This window comes from Schistocerca piceifrons, chromosome 1, assembly GCF_021461385.2.
Source record: "Schistocerca piceifrons isolate TAMUIC-IGC-003096 chromosome 1, iqSchPice1.1, whole genome shotgun sequence".
NCBI classification, from domain to species: Eukaryota; Metazoa; Arthropoda; class Insecta; order Orthoptera; family Acrididae; genus Schistocerca; species Schistocerca piceifrons.
Window position 1 is genome coordinate 852,632,198 of NC_060138.1, and position 16,843 is coordinate 852,649,040.

The 16,843-nt window shown below is 40.7% G+C and overlaps 1 protein-coding gene across 2 annotated transcripts in view; it reads left to right on the plus strand.

Annotated features, from left to right (window-relative positions):
* LOC124715625 (cell division cycle and apoptosis regulator protein 1-like) overlaps positions 1-16,843 on the plus strand; it is a 263,366-nt gene that overhangs the window by 216,646 nt on the left and 29,877 nt on the right. For both annotated transcript variants that reach the window (XM_047243109.1, XM_047243110.1), the window contains exons 14-18: positions 6,125-6,301; positions 9,642-9,770; positions 9,847-10,011; positions 10,093-10,317; positions 11,249-11,417. In XM_047243109.1, the coding sequence (XP_047099065.1) occupies positions 6,125-6,301; positions 9,642-9,770; positions 9,847-10,011; positions 10,093-10,317; positions 11,249-11,417 (865 nt within the window). The remainder of the gene's footprint in view (positions 1-6,124; positions 6,302-9,641; positions 9,771-9,846; positions 10,012-10,092; positions 10,318-11,248; positions 11,418-16,843) is intronic.

Below are 16,843 nucleotides of genomic sequence, written 5' to 3' on the forward strand. Positions count from 1 at the left end.
ATAGCAGTAATGATATGAAATTTTGTTGTCTGAAGTTCAACAACAAGAACAGCAACAAATGATATATTGTGACAATTGAAGTATCCTTTCATAGACAAAAAAAAGTTTTTTACCAGCTACATATGTGTGAACATGTATGGTCTTCGATTCAAGGGGAGCAAGGAATGAAGAAGCAAGCTTTATGAAACTACAAAATAAGTTTGTATGAAACATTCCTTAATCAGAATGTAGGCAATCTGTTCATAAGTGGACATCTGTGAAATCAAAATAGTCCTTGGTATGTCACCTATAAGATAATGGACACATTGCTGCTCAAACCTATCCCATACTTCATTAGTGACTCTCTCAAGCTCATCCCACTCATGATGCAGCATAGGTACAGATTTCACTCCATAGTGTGACTATATGTTAACCAATCATTGCCCATGTATGAATGGAGCACATAAATGCACTACAACCTAACGCCACATCTGCACTTGCTAATCCAGTAAAGTAGCATCCCATAAATAGTTTATCTCAGGGATAGTGTAGTTATCTGCCCTTGTAATTGGAAAGACCAGGATATTTTTAAATTTAGTATAATAATTATGAGTAGTATTAAAATTAATAATGCACGGAATGTACTAGTTTGGAATAACGAATTATTTAGGAATAAAGGACAACTCATCGAAAGGCAGAAGTGCTGCGTTGTCGACAGATACACAAACACGAGGTACAGAGCTTTGCTTTAAAAGTTTTCGGAATGAAAACTGTTGGAGAAACACACACACACACACACACCTGTCTCCCAACATGGTGTTCATTTGACTGCCAACTCTTTTCTGGCTCTTCGTGAGTGTACTGGGGTGGGGTGGGGGTGCAGAGTGGGATAGGGTGAGGGATGGAGAGAGGCGGGAGACAGGAAGGGGGTTGGGAAGGGGGGGGGGGGGGGCTCGTGGGAGAGTGGGAAACAGTCCTTGGGCTAGCTAGGGGCACAGGTAAAGGGGGAAGGTGGCGAACGGCTGAGCACGCAATCTCACTGACTGAGGCATGAGATGGCAGCACACAACTAGCTGACACATATTGGGTGACGGTAAGAGGGGATGGTGTACACACACACACACACACACGCGCGCTATTGGGTGAGGGGACAGCAATTTATCTTAGGTTTAGGCCAGGGAGGTTACGGGAGCGTAGGATGTGCTGTAAGGATAGCTACATCTGCATTTACATCTACATCTACATGATTACTCAACAATTCACATTTAAGTGCTTGGCAGAGGGTTCATCGAACCACAATCATACTCTCTCTCTCTCTCTCTCTCTCTCTCTCTCGCTCTCTCTCTACCGTTCCACTCCCGAACAGCGCACGGGAAAAACGAACACCTAAACCTTTCTGTTCGAGCTCTGATTTCTCTTATTTTATTTTGATGATCATTCCTACCTATGTAGGTTGGGCTCATCAAAATATTTTCGCATTCGGAAGAGAAAGTTGGTTACTGAAATTTCATAAATAGATCTCGCTGCAACGAAAAATGTCTTTGCTTTAATGACTTCCATACCAACTCGCGTATCATATCTGCCACACTCTCCCCCTATTACGTGATAATACAAAACGAGCTGCCCTTTTCTGCCCTCTTTCGATGTCCTCCGTCAATCCCACCTGGTAAGGATCCCACACTGTGCAGCAATATTCTAACTGAGGACGAACGAGTGTAGTGTAAGCTGTCCCTTTAGTGGACTTGTTGCATCTTCTAAGTGTCCTGCCAATGAAACGCAACGTTTGGCTCACCTTCCCCACAATATTATCTATGTGGTCTTTCCAACTGAAGTTGTTCGTAATTTTAACACCCAGGTACTTAGTTGAATTGACAGCCTTGAGAATTGTACTATTTATCGAGTAATCGAATTCCAACGGATTTCTTTTGGAACTCATGTGGATCACCTCACACTTTTCGTTATTTAGCATCAACTGCCACCTGCCACACCATAGAGCAAACTTTTCTAAATCGCTTTGCAACTGATACTGGTCTTCGGATGACCTTACTAGATGGTAAATTACAGCATCATCTGCGAACGACCTAAGAGAACTGCTCAGATTGTCACCCAGGTCATTTATATAGATCAGGAACAGCAGAGGTCCCAGGATGCTTCCCTGGGGAACACCTGATATCACTTCAATTTTACTCGATGATTTGCCGTCTATTACTACGAACTGCGACGTTCCTGACAGGAAATCACAAATCCAGTCGCACAACTGAGATGATACCCCATAGGCCCGCAGCTTGATTAGAAGTCGCTTGTGAGGAACGGTGTCAAAAGCTTTCCGGAAATCTAGAAATACGGAATCAACTTGAGATCCCCTGTCGATAGCGGCCATTACTTCGTGCGAATAAAGAGCTAGCTGCGTTGCACAAGAACGATGTTTTCTGAAACCATGCTGATTACGTATCAATAGATCGTTCCCTTCGAGGTGATTCATAATGCTTGAATACAATATATGCTCCAAAACCCTACTGCAAACCGACGTCTATGATATAGGTCTGTAGTTCAATGGATTACTCCTACTACCCTTCTTAAACACTGGTGCGACCTGCGCAATTTTCCAATCTGTAGGTACAGATCTATCGGTGAGCAAGCGGTTGTATATGATTGCTAAGTAGGGAGCTATTGTATCAGCGTAATCTGAAAGGAACCTTATCGGTATACAATCTGGACCTGAAGACTTGCCCGTATCAAGCGATTTGAGTTGCTTCGCAACCCCTAAGGAATCTACTTCTAAGAAACCTATGCTAGCAGCTGTTCGTGTTTCAAATTCTGGAATATTCCATTCGTCTTCCCTGGTGAAGGAATTTCGGAAAACTGCGTTCAATAACTCCGCTTTAGCAGCACAGTCGTCGGTAACAGTACCATCGGCACTGCGCAGCAAAGGTATTGACTGCGTCTTGCCGCTTGTGTACTTAACATACGACCATAATTTCTTCAGATTTTCTATCAAATTTCGAGACAATGTTATGTTGTGGAACCTATTAAAGGCATCTCGCATTGAAGTCCGTGCCAAATTTTGCACGTCTGTAAATTTTAGCCAATCTTTGGGATTTCGCGTTCTTCTGAACTTCGCATGCTTTTTCCGTTGCCTCTGCAACAGCGTTCGGACCTGTTTTGTGTACCATGGGGGATCAGTCCCATCTCTTACCAATTTATGAGGTATGAATTTCTCAATTGCTGTTGCTACTATATCTTTGAATTTGAGCCACACCTCGTCTACATTCGCATAGTCAGTTTGGAAGGAATGGAGATTGTCTCGTAGGAAGGCTTCTAGTGACACTTTATCCGCTTTTTTAAATAAAATTATTTTGCGTTTGTTTCTGGTGGATTTGGAAGAAACGGTATTGAGCCTAGCTACAACGACCTTGTGATCACTAATCCCTGTATCAGTCATGATCCTCTCTTTTAGTTCTGGATTGTTTGTGGCTAAGAGGTCAAGTGTGTTTTCGCAACCATTTACAATTTGCGTGGGTTCGTGGACTAACTGCTCGAAATAATTTTTGGAGAAAGCATTTAGGACAATCTCGGAAGATGTTTTCTGCCTACCACCTATTTTGAACAAGTATTTTTGCCAACATATTGAGGAAAGGTTGAAGTCACCACCAACTATAACCATATGAGTGGGGTATTTATTTGTTATGAGACTCAAATTTTCTCTGAACTGTTCAGCAGCTATATCATCGGAGTCTGGGGGTCGGTAGAAGGAGCCAATTATTAACTTAGTTCGGCTGCACGGCTCAGAAAAGGTGGTGGTGGTGGTGGTGGTGGTGGTGGTGGTGGTGGTGGTGGTGGTGGTGGCGGCGGCGGTGGAGAGAATCCATACGGCACGGGTTGTGAAGCAGCCTTTGAAATCTCGCGTGTTGTGCTCTGCTGCAAGTTGTGCCATTGGGTGGTCTACCTCGTTTTTGGCAACAGTTTGATATTGGCCATTCATTCTGTTTGACAGCTGGTTGGTTGTCATACCAATGTAAAACACTGTGTATGGGTGGCAGCAGAGCTGGTATATAACATGACTGTTTTCACAGGTGGTCCGGCCTCTGATGGGGTTGAATAAGCCTGTGATGGGAATGGAACAGGAGGTGTTGGGTGGGCGGATTAGCAAGTCTTGCATTTTTTTTGTCTTCCACAAGAGTATGATCTTGTGGGAGGGGGTTGGGATGCGAGTGGCGTAGGATTGGGCTAGGATGTTGTGGAGGTTGAGTGAGTGGTGGAACAACACTTTGATATGGAATGAAAGTATCTTGGGCAGTATGTTCTCATTTCATGGAATGATGATAGATAATCAAAGCCCTGAAGAAGGATGTGGTTCAGTCATTCCAGTCCCAGGTGATATTGGGTGATAATCGGGATTATTTCTTTGTGGTTGGTTCTTGGGATGCGTGTGAGGATCAGGTGAATGTGGGGATATGCCACAGAAGATCTGTTTGTGTATTAGGTCTGGGGGAGCTTTGCATACAGCCTGGCCACCCATGGCAGACACATCTGCAGTGATGAGAACCCCCTCACACAGTATGCTGTAGGCCTATCCTACAGCTTGAGGAAGGAATTTCATTCTGAAAGTTAGCAAAGCAAAGCTCTGTACCTTTTGTTTGTGTATCTCTCGACGACGCAGTGCTTGTGCCTTTTGGTGAATCATCTCTCTGTTCTTAGTATGTAATTAGTATTAAATATAATAATTAGTATAAAAAATTATATTTTTAAGTTCAAATTTTGTGATGTTTTAAAACAGAAACATTATTTTAAAGTTGTATGCATGTACAGGTCTAAGTAGGAGATCAACATTGACCACACTATCATTGTTGCTAATTATATATTCAGGATTCTCCCCCCAAATGAATCTCCTGTCTTTGGTGTTGAATTTCATGCATACCAGAGGTAGTGGAGCAGCTGAGAAATGGTCAAGAGAAAAAGTTCCTTATCTTGAGTAGCAATCTATCCTTTTCTAATATTGTTCCAATCTCTGAAGAGCTAGCCTTTTACACAGAAAACAATACTGATCATAAATCCTTGATACCTTTTCCCAGCTTCAATAATAAGAGAAGCAGTAGCATTCCATGTGGTACCTGAGGAAAAGAAACAATTGCGAAAACAGATAGAGAGACTTGGTCAGAGCCAATCATATTATGGTGTGCCATTTCCTTGCATGCTGGTATCACGCTATTGAGGCAAAAAATGATGTGCCAATGGGAAAAGATTTGCGTAAGTAACAAGAACTTAACACTTTTTAAGCCCACAGCAAGATCATGGGCTATTTCCATCCTGCTGCAGAGAAGAGATGGAAGTTGTTCTTACACACTTTCATCATACTCCATAATGCATGGCTTCCTGCACTGATGTGTTCCGCTATTTTGGGCAATGATAGGAAGAATGTAGTGTGTATCTTACACTTGTGATTCTCACCATAGTGGCTCTCTCTCTCTCTCTCTCTCTCTCTCTCTCTCTCTCTCTCTCTCTCACTCACTCTTTTAGTGCTCAGCCAATTCCTCGTATCTAAGAAATAGTTCTAAATACTTTTAGTACTATTGGATCATCAGTTGAGAAGTATTATATCTTCTGACTGTTTCTATTGTCTTGGAAACAAATATTTTATAAGGTTTTGACTTACTTGGAGTAAACTTACGTTCATATTTCGGATCCTCTCCACACACATTCTGGACGTTGAGTATTTGGTTTCAGTCTGTGATATAAAAATAAAAGAAACCCTCCCCTGTGTAGTTCCCATCTACACAGTTGCTATGCAGTGTATCCATAGGTAATGATTGTATTGTAATTCCAAAAGGTCTAGAATATTGACTAAACTGTTTTCACATGGGTGCTGCAATATAAACTGAAAAACGGTCATGTTGTAATTCATTTCCCTCAGTGCTCAACAGGACTTCATCTCAGGGTGTGATATCTGCCGGACAGTTTTGGGGTTGTTAGGTGCACAAGTTTTGCATAAAAAATGCACAATATTCTGTGCACAATCCCCATCCCAACTTAAATGCATAAAATAACACAGGAACTCAATGTCCTTAAATTCCTTTTTTTCTTTTAAATACATTTCTTTGCGAACTTAAATATACAGAAACTGACATTCTTATTATAAATTTAACAGGAGGAAGATCGAAAAAAGCAAGATGAGCGAGAGAAACTGGCACGAGAAAAGCGTTATACATTGCCTGATGGGCCACACATCCTCGTTCACCCGTCACGTACAGCAAAATCTGGCAAATTTGATTGCACAGTAATGTCATTGTCAGTGTTACTGGACTACAGGCCTGAGGACACAAAGGTAATAATTTGTGCAACCAATTGGTGTGTTGTTGGTATTACATTATTATCGAAGTAATATAGTACTGTTTTGAAGAGACAGGCTAATGTTGTTACGAGGGATGTTCAATAAGTAATACAACATATTGTTTTTCTCAGTCAGTTTTGGATGAAAAAAAAAAAAAAACCGAATTCTTTGTGGGGCTTAGTGAAATATTCCCGCTTCATCCCCTATAGTTTTATGAAGTTCCAGTAGGTGGTGCGCTATACAGGGTGGTCCATTGAGCGTGACCAGGCCAAGTATCTCATGAAATAAGCATCAAACGAAAAAACTACAAAGAACGAAACGTGTCTAGCTTGAAGGGGGAAACCAGATGGCGCTATGGTTGACTCGCTAGATGGCGCTGCCATAGGTCAAACGGATATCAACTGTGTTTTTTTATATAGGAACCCCCATTTTTTATTACATATTCGTGTAGTACGTAAAGAAATATGAATGTTTTAGTTGGACCACTTTTTTTGCTTGGTGATAGATGGCGCTGTAATAGTCACAAACATATGGCTCACAATTTTAGACGAACAGTTGGTAACAGGTAGGTTCCAATGTGATACATGTACCTTTGTGAACTTATTATGTCTGAGAACTCATGCTGTTACAGCGTGATTATCTGTAAATACCACATTAATGCAATAAATGCTCAAAATGATGTCCGTCAACCTCAGTGCATTTGGCAATACATGTCATGTCATGTCATTCCTCTCAACAGCGAGTAGTTTGCCTTCCGTAATGTTCGCACATGCATTTACAATGTGCTGATGCATGTTGTCAGGTGTTGTCGGTGGATCACGATAGCAAATATTCTTCAACTTTCCCCATAGAAATAAATCTGGGGACATCAGAGCCGGTGGATGTGCGGGCCATGGTATGGTGCTTCGATGACCAATCCACCTGTCATGAAATATGCTATTCAATGCCGCTTCAACCGCACGCGAGCTATGTGCCGGATATCCATCATGATGGAAGTACATCGCCATTCTGTCATGCAGTGAAACATCTTGCAGTAACATCGGTAGAACATTATGTAAGAAATCAACGTACATTGCACCATTTAGATTGCCATTGATAAAATGGGGGCCAACTATCCTTCCTCCCATAATGCCCCACCATACATTAACCGGCGAAGGTCGCTGATGTTCCACTTGTCGCAGCCATCGTGGATTTCCCATTGCCCAATAGTGCATATTATGCCTGTTTATGTTACCACTGTTGGTGAATGACGCTTCGTCGCTAAATAGAACACGTGCAAAAAAATCTGTCATCGTCACATAATGTCTCTCGTGCCCAGTAGCAGAACTGTACATGACATTCAAAGTCGTCGCCATGCAATTCCTGGTGCATAGAAATATGGTACAGGTGCAATCAATGTTGATGCCGCATTCTCAACACCGACATTTTTGAGATTCCTGATGCTCGTGCAATTTGTCTGCTACTGATGTGCAGATTAGCCGCGACAGCAACTGAAACACCTACTTGGGCATCGTCATTTGTTGCAGGTCGTGGTTGACGTTTCACATATGGCTGAACACTTCCTGTTTCCGTAAATAATGTAACTATCCGGCGAGTGGTACAGACACTTGGATGATGTCCAGGATACCGAGCAGCGTACATAGCACATGCCCGTTGGGCATTTTGATCACAATAGCTATACATCAACACGATATCGACCTTTTCCGCAATTGGTAAACGGTCCATTTTAATAGGGTAATGTACCATGAAACAAATACCGTCCGCACTGGCGGAATGTTATGTGATACTACGTACTTACACGTTTGTGACTATTACAGCGCCATCTCTCACAAAGTGAAAAAAGTGGTCCAACTAAAACATTTATATTTCTTTATGTACTACACGAATATGTAATAAAAAATTGGGGTTCCTATATAAAAAAACACAGTTGATATCCGTTTGACCTACGGCAGCGCCATCTAGTGGGCCAACCATAGCGCCATCTGGTTTCACCCTTCAAGCTAGACAAGTTTCGTTCTTTGTAGTTTTTTCGTTTGATGCTTATTTCGTGAGATATTTGGCCTGGTCACGATCAATTGACCACCCTGTATATAGCCTTCGAAGTGATGTCTGTAAAACAGTGAATTCCAAGTATAGAGCTGTCATTGAGTTCCTTTTGGTGAGAAACCAGAGCACTGCAGATATTCAAAGGCACTTGTAGAATGTCTATGGAGATGTGGCAGTGAACAAAAGCATGGTGAGTCATTGGGAGATGTGTCTGTTGTCATCACAGCAAGGTCTTGCAAACCATTCCAGTCTCCTTCGTGCCGGACGACCCCCATACTGATGTGACTCCTGTAATGGTGGAATGTGCGGACACTCTCATTTGAGGCGATCAACAGATCACAAACAAACACCTTGCTGTACAACTGGATGTCTCTGTTGGTAGTGCTGCTACACACATTCACCATTTAGGCTGCTCAGAGGGGTGCGAGTGCTTGGTTCCTTACTGGAAAACAGAAGACCTTACTGCATAACAGAAGACTCTGAAGAGCAATGAAGGACCATCTGTGTGGAGTTGATTGTACATTACAAATTTTTTGTTGAACATCTTCATAGGCGAGGAGATGTGGGTTCATCACTTCGAACTAAAAACAAAACAGCAATCCATGGAGTGTTGCCACACCACCTCTCCTCTAAAAAGTTCAAAGCTGCACCGTCAGCTGGTGAAGAGGTGGTTCCAGTCTTCAGGGACTCTGAAGGGGTTACTCTGTTCGATGTCTTCCCTCGTGGTACAACTATCAACTTTGAAATGTATTGGGCTACTTCCCTCAGGAAATTTGGGAAACAGCTTCAGCTTGTTTGTCACCACAAAAATGCAAATGAACTTCTCCTTCTCCATGGCAACACAAGGCCTGAGACAAAAACATTGTTGGGCTGTTCCTCATCCACCCTACAGTCCAAATCTCTCATCTCCCAATGTCCATCCTTTTGGCCCAATGAAGGATGCACTCTGCGTGAAGCAGTACGTGAATGATGGGGAGGTTATTGATGCAACAAGACATTGGCTCCAAATGGCGACCGGTAGAGAGGTATGATGCAGGCCTAGTGGCCCTCCCAGTAAGATGGGGTAAGGCCATCACATTGAATGGAGATTATGTTGAAAAATAGTGTTTTGTAGCCAAAAGAGTGGGGAATAATATGGTCTACTGGAATACTGGATAAAACCAACTTTCTTCCAGAAAAAAATGTGTTGTATTACTTGTAGAATGCCCTTTGTATATTACTCACCTATTACTAAAGGCCTGAGGTAAAGAAGTAAAATATTAAATTAAAATTGTGTTTCATTTTTCAGGAGCATTCTTTTGAAGTATCGTTATTTGCAGAACTGTTCAATGAGATGCTTATGCGTGATTTTGGATTTAGAATCTACAGAGCTCTACATGATGCACCAGAGCGCCCAAAAGAAGAAGAGAAAGACAAGGTTTGTACTGGGCAATTTGTTTCCATCAGTGTTCCTTTTTTGTGTTGGTTGTAACTAACATTTTTTTCTGCTGAAGGACAAAAAGAAGGACAAAAAAGATGACAGAAAATCTGACAAGAAGAATGGCAAAAGAGAAGAAAGGGATGAAAAGAAAGAAGACAGACATTCAAAAGACAAAAGTAGAAATGATAAGGAGAGGAATGAAGAAAAAGATGAGGATGATGAGGATGATGAGGATGAGGTAAATAGTTGTCATATTCAATTTAAACACAATAAATATTATACACCATAGCAAACAAATCGTTTACATCTGTTGTTGCAGGATGATGATGACTTGAAAGATGACAGAAGAGATAAAGACAAAGATGATAAGGACAGAAAACGAGATAAAGACAAAAAGAAGAAAGATAAAGTGAAGCTTTATACAGAAGATCCTTTGCTACTCCTTGCTTTTCTCTATTTTGATCAATCACATTGTGGTTACATTTTTGATAAGGATATAGAAGAATTACTATATACATTGGGTTTAAATCTCTCTAGAGCTCAGGTGAGTTGTCTGACGCTAAGACACGCTACCTAAGGACAATGGTAGATTAATAATGAAAGTAACATCTTAAATATACGTATTCTAGAAATTAATGGTATGTAGAACCTGGAAAAGTATGTCAACTAGGAAAGAGGATTAATGTGTAACAACCCCAATTGTCACTTCCAGCCGGTTATTTGCATTCACATACCTTTGAACTGTAGCCTCTTATCAAAAGTTTATAATGTTGTTGAATACTGAATGTCAGCGACGGCACAGTTCACTATTATATAGTTTTACTGGTTTCCCCACATAAAGAGCCATAGTAACATAAATTACTCTCTAGCTCTACAAGTGAATATCCTGCTATGTAGTAGCATGTAGAGTAACTGGAAGTATGTACTTACTGTTCTTGGACAAAAGGGCAATTTTTTATTTATATATAAATGAAATTTGAGTATTAAAAAGCAAGGTCAAAATGAATGTTAATAGTATACGTACAACCTTTTGTTCACACAGATCATGTCAGCTCGATGGTAAGACACTGAACTCTATTCAGAAAGACCAGGGTTCAAATACCTGTCTGGCTGTATATGTTCCTTTGTTTGCATTAATTCCAAAAGATACAGCCAACTTGCTTTACTACCGTTCCACAATCCAAGCTTAAGATCTGTCCCTAATGACCCCAATTTTGACAGGACATTCAACCCTAACCTTCCTTCTTTAGTTTTTTTATGAAGACTAATGTTAATCATTAGAATTTAATTTAGAAGATTAGACCTGAAAAACTTGAATTGAAACACCAATTGTGATTCATATGGTTCTGGAAACAATTGTGAAGTACATGGTCATTTATTTGCGCCAATAATGATAAATTCAATTTATTGTGTTGTCTTTCATTGCTTGAATGTTATAATTGTATATATATCTGGAACAGTGTGTCTTTTTCTAGGTCAGAAAACTTGTTCAGAAAGTTGTGACAAGAGATTCCCTCCACTACAGAAAGTTAACGGATAAGCCAATTTCTAAGCAAGAGGAAGGAAAAGAGAAGGAACATGATAGACAGAAAGAAGAACTGGCATCAGTTCCATCTAGTGAAAACTTAATTGCCTTAGCCTACGGTAAGCAACTTTAATTGTACCTATCAAAAATGCCATAGATTGTGCTAACAATTTCATAAAGACACCAGAGAAATTCTTATAATGATGAATGGAAAATTATAACTGAGTTGAAGTTTTTACTAGTGCACTTTTGTAGAAAAGGTAATGGTATATTTAATTTGATAGCATACATTCAGAGGTGAGTCATAAGTTTAGAAAGGATTTAATATAACTGATGAATAATTTAACTTTTCATGGCCACCTTTTCAGATAATTCCTACATAAAATTCATTTAAAACTAAATCAGATCAGTAATCAGTACAGTGATACACCACAGTTCTAATAGTCATATAGTCTCAACTTTCCTGTTGGAGAAATTATTGCAGAGATGAAAGTAATTTTTATTCTTGTGTTTTGGAAATAATGTTTACACAAGGGAAATGTGCACATATTGAAACGTGTGGTAAACATGAAGCAGTATTTGAAAATACAAATAAAACAGAGTGGTAATTGTTCTGGAAAACCTGGAACTCTCAGAGAATTACATTTCACTTGGCAAAATCTGAGAAATCTCAAGGAATTTCATAAAATCTTGGGCAATTCTGCATTTTTAACCTAGCATTGAAATTGAATTTTATGAGTTTTATAAACCATAAATTTTAAAATACTTAATATCTCAAAGCATATTAATTATATGAATATTATTCCATATAAATTATAGAAGTTTAAAAGCTGCCGTTAAACTACTGCTTATGGCTGGTATATAGCTCAGCTGAGAGAAAAACAGTAATTATTGTGGTATGCTGCCCCCCCCCCCCCCCCCATCCTCCTTCCTCCTCACTCCTGCTCACCATTAATTTATCAGGAGCTTCTTGACACCATCGTCCTCCATACACCTGAAATTCTTGTAAGTTTGAGTTGCAGCCCTGTAAAACTATTACAATAGTGTCAGTATGATGGAAAGGATAGATTGCTGCTCACTATACAGAGGATACATAGAGTTGCGGATAGGCACAACAAAAAGACTACTATACATTTGAGTTTCAACACAAGGCCTTCTTCTAAAGCAGGAAACGCACACTGGCCTCAGTGGTCAGAGAAAGTGGTCATGTATGTGTGAGCTGTGCTTGTGTGAATGTGAGTGTTTTATCCTCTGTATGGTGAGTAGCAGTCTGTTCTTTTGGTTATATTGTCTTATTCCATCCTGGATTTTCCATTGTTTTATTAGAACAGTGTACACCGATGAGCCAAAATATTATGACCATGTGCTTAACAGCTTGTTTGCCCATCTTTGGAAAGAAATATGTAAAAGTTTCTCCATGTCAGGGACCTGACAGTTTGTTGGTAGGTTTGTGGAGGTATGTGGCATCAGGTGTCTATGCACAGGTCATGTAATTCATATAAATAATGGGCCGCTGATTTTCGTACGTGTTGATGGCACCTGATTCTGACCCATATGGGTTTCATAGGATTTACATCAGGCAAATTTGGTTGCTGAGACATCAACATGAGTTCACTAGGATGCTCCTCAAACCAATGTAGAACGGTTCTAGCTCTGAGGTATAGACAATTACACTACTTAAAGATGACAGCACTGTTGGGGAAGACATAAAGCATAAAGGGATGCTGGTGGTTCACAGCTGTCAGTGTGTCTCTCTGATTGCTATTACAGGTCCCATGCAAATGCAGGAGAATATCTCCCATAGCATAATACTGCCGCCACTAGCCTGCGTCTGTAGCATGCTGCACATTTCAAAGCCGCCATTCACTGCAATGACAGCATTTGTGGAGACGACCATCAACCTAGTGTAACAAAAATGTGATTCATCCGAAGAACCGACATGTTTCCATTGATTGACAGTTTAATCCCAATGAACCTGTGTCTACTGCCATCATAATTGACGGTGTCATTAGATCAGCATATGACCACCTAGGGCTGGTCTGTTGCAGAGCTCCATGTTCCACAATGTACAATGTGCTCCAAAACACTTGTGTGTGCACCAGCATTATGCTCTTTTTGCAGAGATGCCACAGATCACCGTCCATCTGACTTAACAGAGCAGACAAGCCTCCAAACCCCACATTCTGTGAACTGTCGTGGGCGTCCAACCATTTAGCGCCTAGTGGTAGTTTCACTGACTGTCTACCTCTTTCTGTAGATGCTCATGACAGTAGCACATGGACATTTGACCAGCTTCACTGTTTTCAAGATACTCATCCATAGGCTGTGCGTAATAACAATCTGCCCTTTGTCAGAGTCACTTAGCTCAATGTATTTCCCCATTTGCAGTCCATATCTTTGCTAGGGTGATCCCCCATCCATGTCTGCTCTGCTTGCATACTTTTGTTACCGTGTCATGTGCCACAATGCCATCAGGCAGCATCCAACATTGCAGTGGGTAGTGGTTGTAATGCTTTGGCTTATCAGTGTACTTGTGCATACTGAGTAAGTGGAAACTGTTTCATGGTAAATTTGTTGTTGATTGTGATTTTAAAAAGTAAACTAACAATATTATTGACCACTTACAACCCAGTATCAATGATTAAGCTCTCTAAATTGCAGTTTCATATTACAGCACATCATTTACACACCATTTTTATACATGTTAACATTACACACCTTCATTACACTTGCAAATGATGAATTAAGATAGAAATTAGTTCAACTAATTAGTGAGCCATCAGGAAGAACTTTAAAACATGTGAACATTACAGTGAGCCAAATCCTCATCTTGACAAGAGTGTCTGTGAATTTGTATCCTGATTTTAAAACAATGTTATTCAAGAAAATATGTAAATAAAATGTTCAGGGAAACCTTTAGCTTGCAATGCATCCTAATGTTTTTCAAAAGTGACAGTAAATTTATTATGCTAACACTGTGAAGTGGATGAAAATATTGGCATTAGTCCTTAGTTTAGTATGGTATAATGATAGAGAAATTTCAGAGAAAACTGTTTGAGAGGGGCAGAATTACTGCTGAAGTGAATGAGATCATCATAAATGGCATTAAACATGTAGTATAAACTGTCCGTAATCAGATTTTAAATATAGAATGTGTTAAAGTAATACATGATTAATGTAATTGTGTATATGTGACGTGTTTATTTCAAACGGTAAAGATGACGTGTTGAGTTACAGACAGGTATGGTGAAAAGATTCTTACATATGGGGGTGGTTTGATAAGTCTGGTAAAAAAACAAGCAAAAAATGTTTGTTTCATAATAAAATCTCCTTAGTTCTTGACAGCATCTCCCTTGAGGGATAACTGAGCGATGTGGCACAGTGGTTAGCACACTGAACTCGCATTCGGGAGGATTACGGTTCAATCCCGCGTCCAGCCATCCTGATTTAGGTTTTCCGTCATTTCCCTAAATCGCTCCAGGCAAATGCCAGGATGGTTCCTTTGAAAGAGCACGACCGACTTCCCCGTCCTTCCCTAAACCAATGAGACCGATGACCTCGCAGTTTGGTCTCTTCCCTCAAAACAACCCAACCCAACCCTTGAGGGATATACAGTCGGTCCGACAATCTACCCGCTTTTTCATCCCATCGGAAAAATAGGTTCTGTCAAACTCCGCAAAATACTCGTTGACTGCAATTATCACTGCCTCATTTGATGAAAATTTCTTCCCAGTAAGCCAAAGTTTCAAGTTAGGTAACAGGAATGAGTCACTTGGGGCTAAGTCTGTTGATAGGATGGATGAGGAACCCATTAAAATCTCAGTTCATGCACTTCCATTACTGTTGTCATTGATGTGTGAGATGGTGTTGCATTACCCTAGTGAAAGAGCACTTTTTTGTGTGCCAACCTTGGTCTTTCACAGAAAATGTAAGTTTCAGACAATACAATAATGAAGAATTATAGGGTCAGTTATGGTTCTGCCTTGGTCTAAGTAATCTGCATGGATTATTCTCGTGACTCACAAAAAACAATGGGTATCATTTTACCAGCTGACAGCATAGTCTTTGCCTTCTTTGGTTCACTTTCACCAGCCTTTGTCCATTATTTTGACTGCCGTTTTGACTCTGGTGTAATAATGGATCCAGGTTTCATCAACAGTCAGTCACAAATTGGCACAAAAAGCCTTGTAGATTGAGATTACACATCACCAGACATTACTTTGAAATGACGTGCCGGATGAGCTTTTAGTCAGCTGTGAGCAATTGTGGCACCCACATGGCACACAGCTTCTTCATAGCCAATTCTCTGTGCAGGATATAAAGCACTCACTCAGCTGAGATGCCCAGAGTCTCAGCAATCTCACAATTACTTTTTTTATGGTCTTGTACTATCATATCATGGATTTTGTCAGTGGTTTCCTTTGCAGCGACCTCAATTGGATGGACAGATTGCACTTTGGTGCTTGTCTGACCGCGTTTAAATTTATTATTCCAAAAGTAAGTGGTCTTCAATGATGGTGCAGAGTCTGCGTGAACTTCATCCAGTTCTGTTTTTATTTATGGAGCAGCCGAACCCTTAAGATAAAAGTGTTTTTTCCATTTTCAGTCACAGTAAACACACTGACCTGAACTATTTGCTATACAATGTTGAAATTCTATTTCAATCCTTGGAACAATCAAGCTTGTAAACCATGATAGTGCAGCAGAAATGTTCAATTCTTTTGTGGAAATTTACCATTCTTAACAAACCACACTTACTTAAGCTTTTGGCCCAAGCCTTCTTCAGAGAAGAAAAACACACACATGTTCACCCACCCAAGCACCCTGCAAATACATGTGATCACTGCCTCTGACCAGACTGTAACAGAAATGCATTAAATGGGACCAACAATCTAGAGTGGGACAGGGAAGGTGGAGGGATAGCAGGGTACACTTGGGGGAAGAGGAATCAGCACTACCTGGCAGAGCATGTTGTGACTAGAGGTGGTAGGACAAGGGTGGCAGGTGCAGCAGTGGGGGCTGTGGCAGAGGGAGAGGAGGAGAAAAATAAGAAACAGGAAGGAGAGGAGCAGATAAGTGAAAAATATCAGTGAGTGCACTGGCAGAGAGCTCTGCGCAATGAGGGTGTGGGAAGCTAAACTCTGAGGTGATAACAGGACAGAGGGGGTGAAAACAAGTTTAGCAGAGGGTGTGGGGGCAGTAGGTTATTATAGGTTGAGGCCAAGATAATTTCAGAAGCAGAGAATTTGTTGTAAGGAGAACTTACATCTGTGCAGTTTAGAAAAACTGGTGGTGGACAGGGGGATCCAGATGGTCCAGGGTGTGAAGCAGCCATTGAAATCAAATATGTTATGTACAACTGTATGTTGTGCCACAAGGTGGTCCACTTTGCTCTCGCCCACAGTTTGGTGGTGGTCATTCATCCTTGCGAGCAGCTAGTCAGTAGTCATACCAGTATAAAAAGCTGAACAATGGTTGCAACAGAGCTGTTATATAACATGGCTGCTTTCACAGGTGGCCCAGCCTCTGATGGGATTGGATAAGG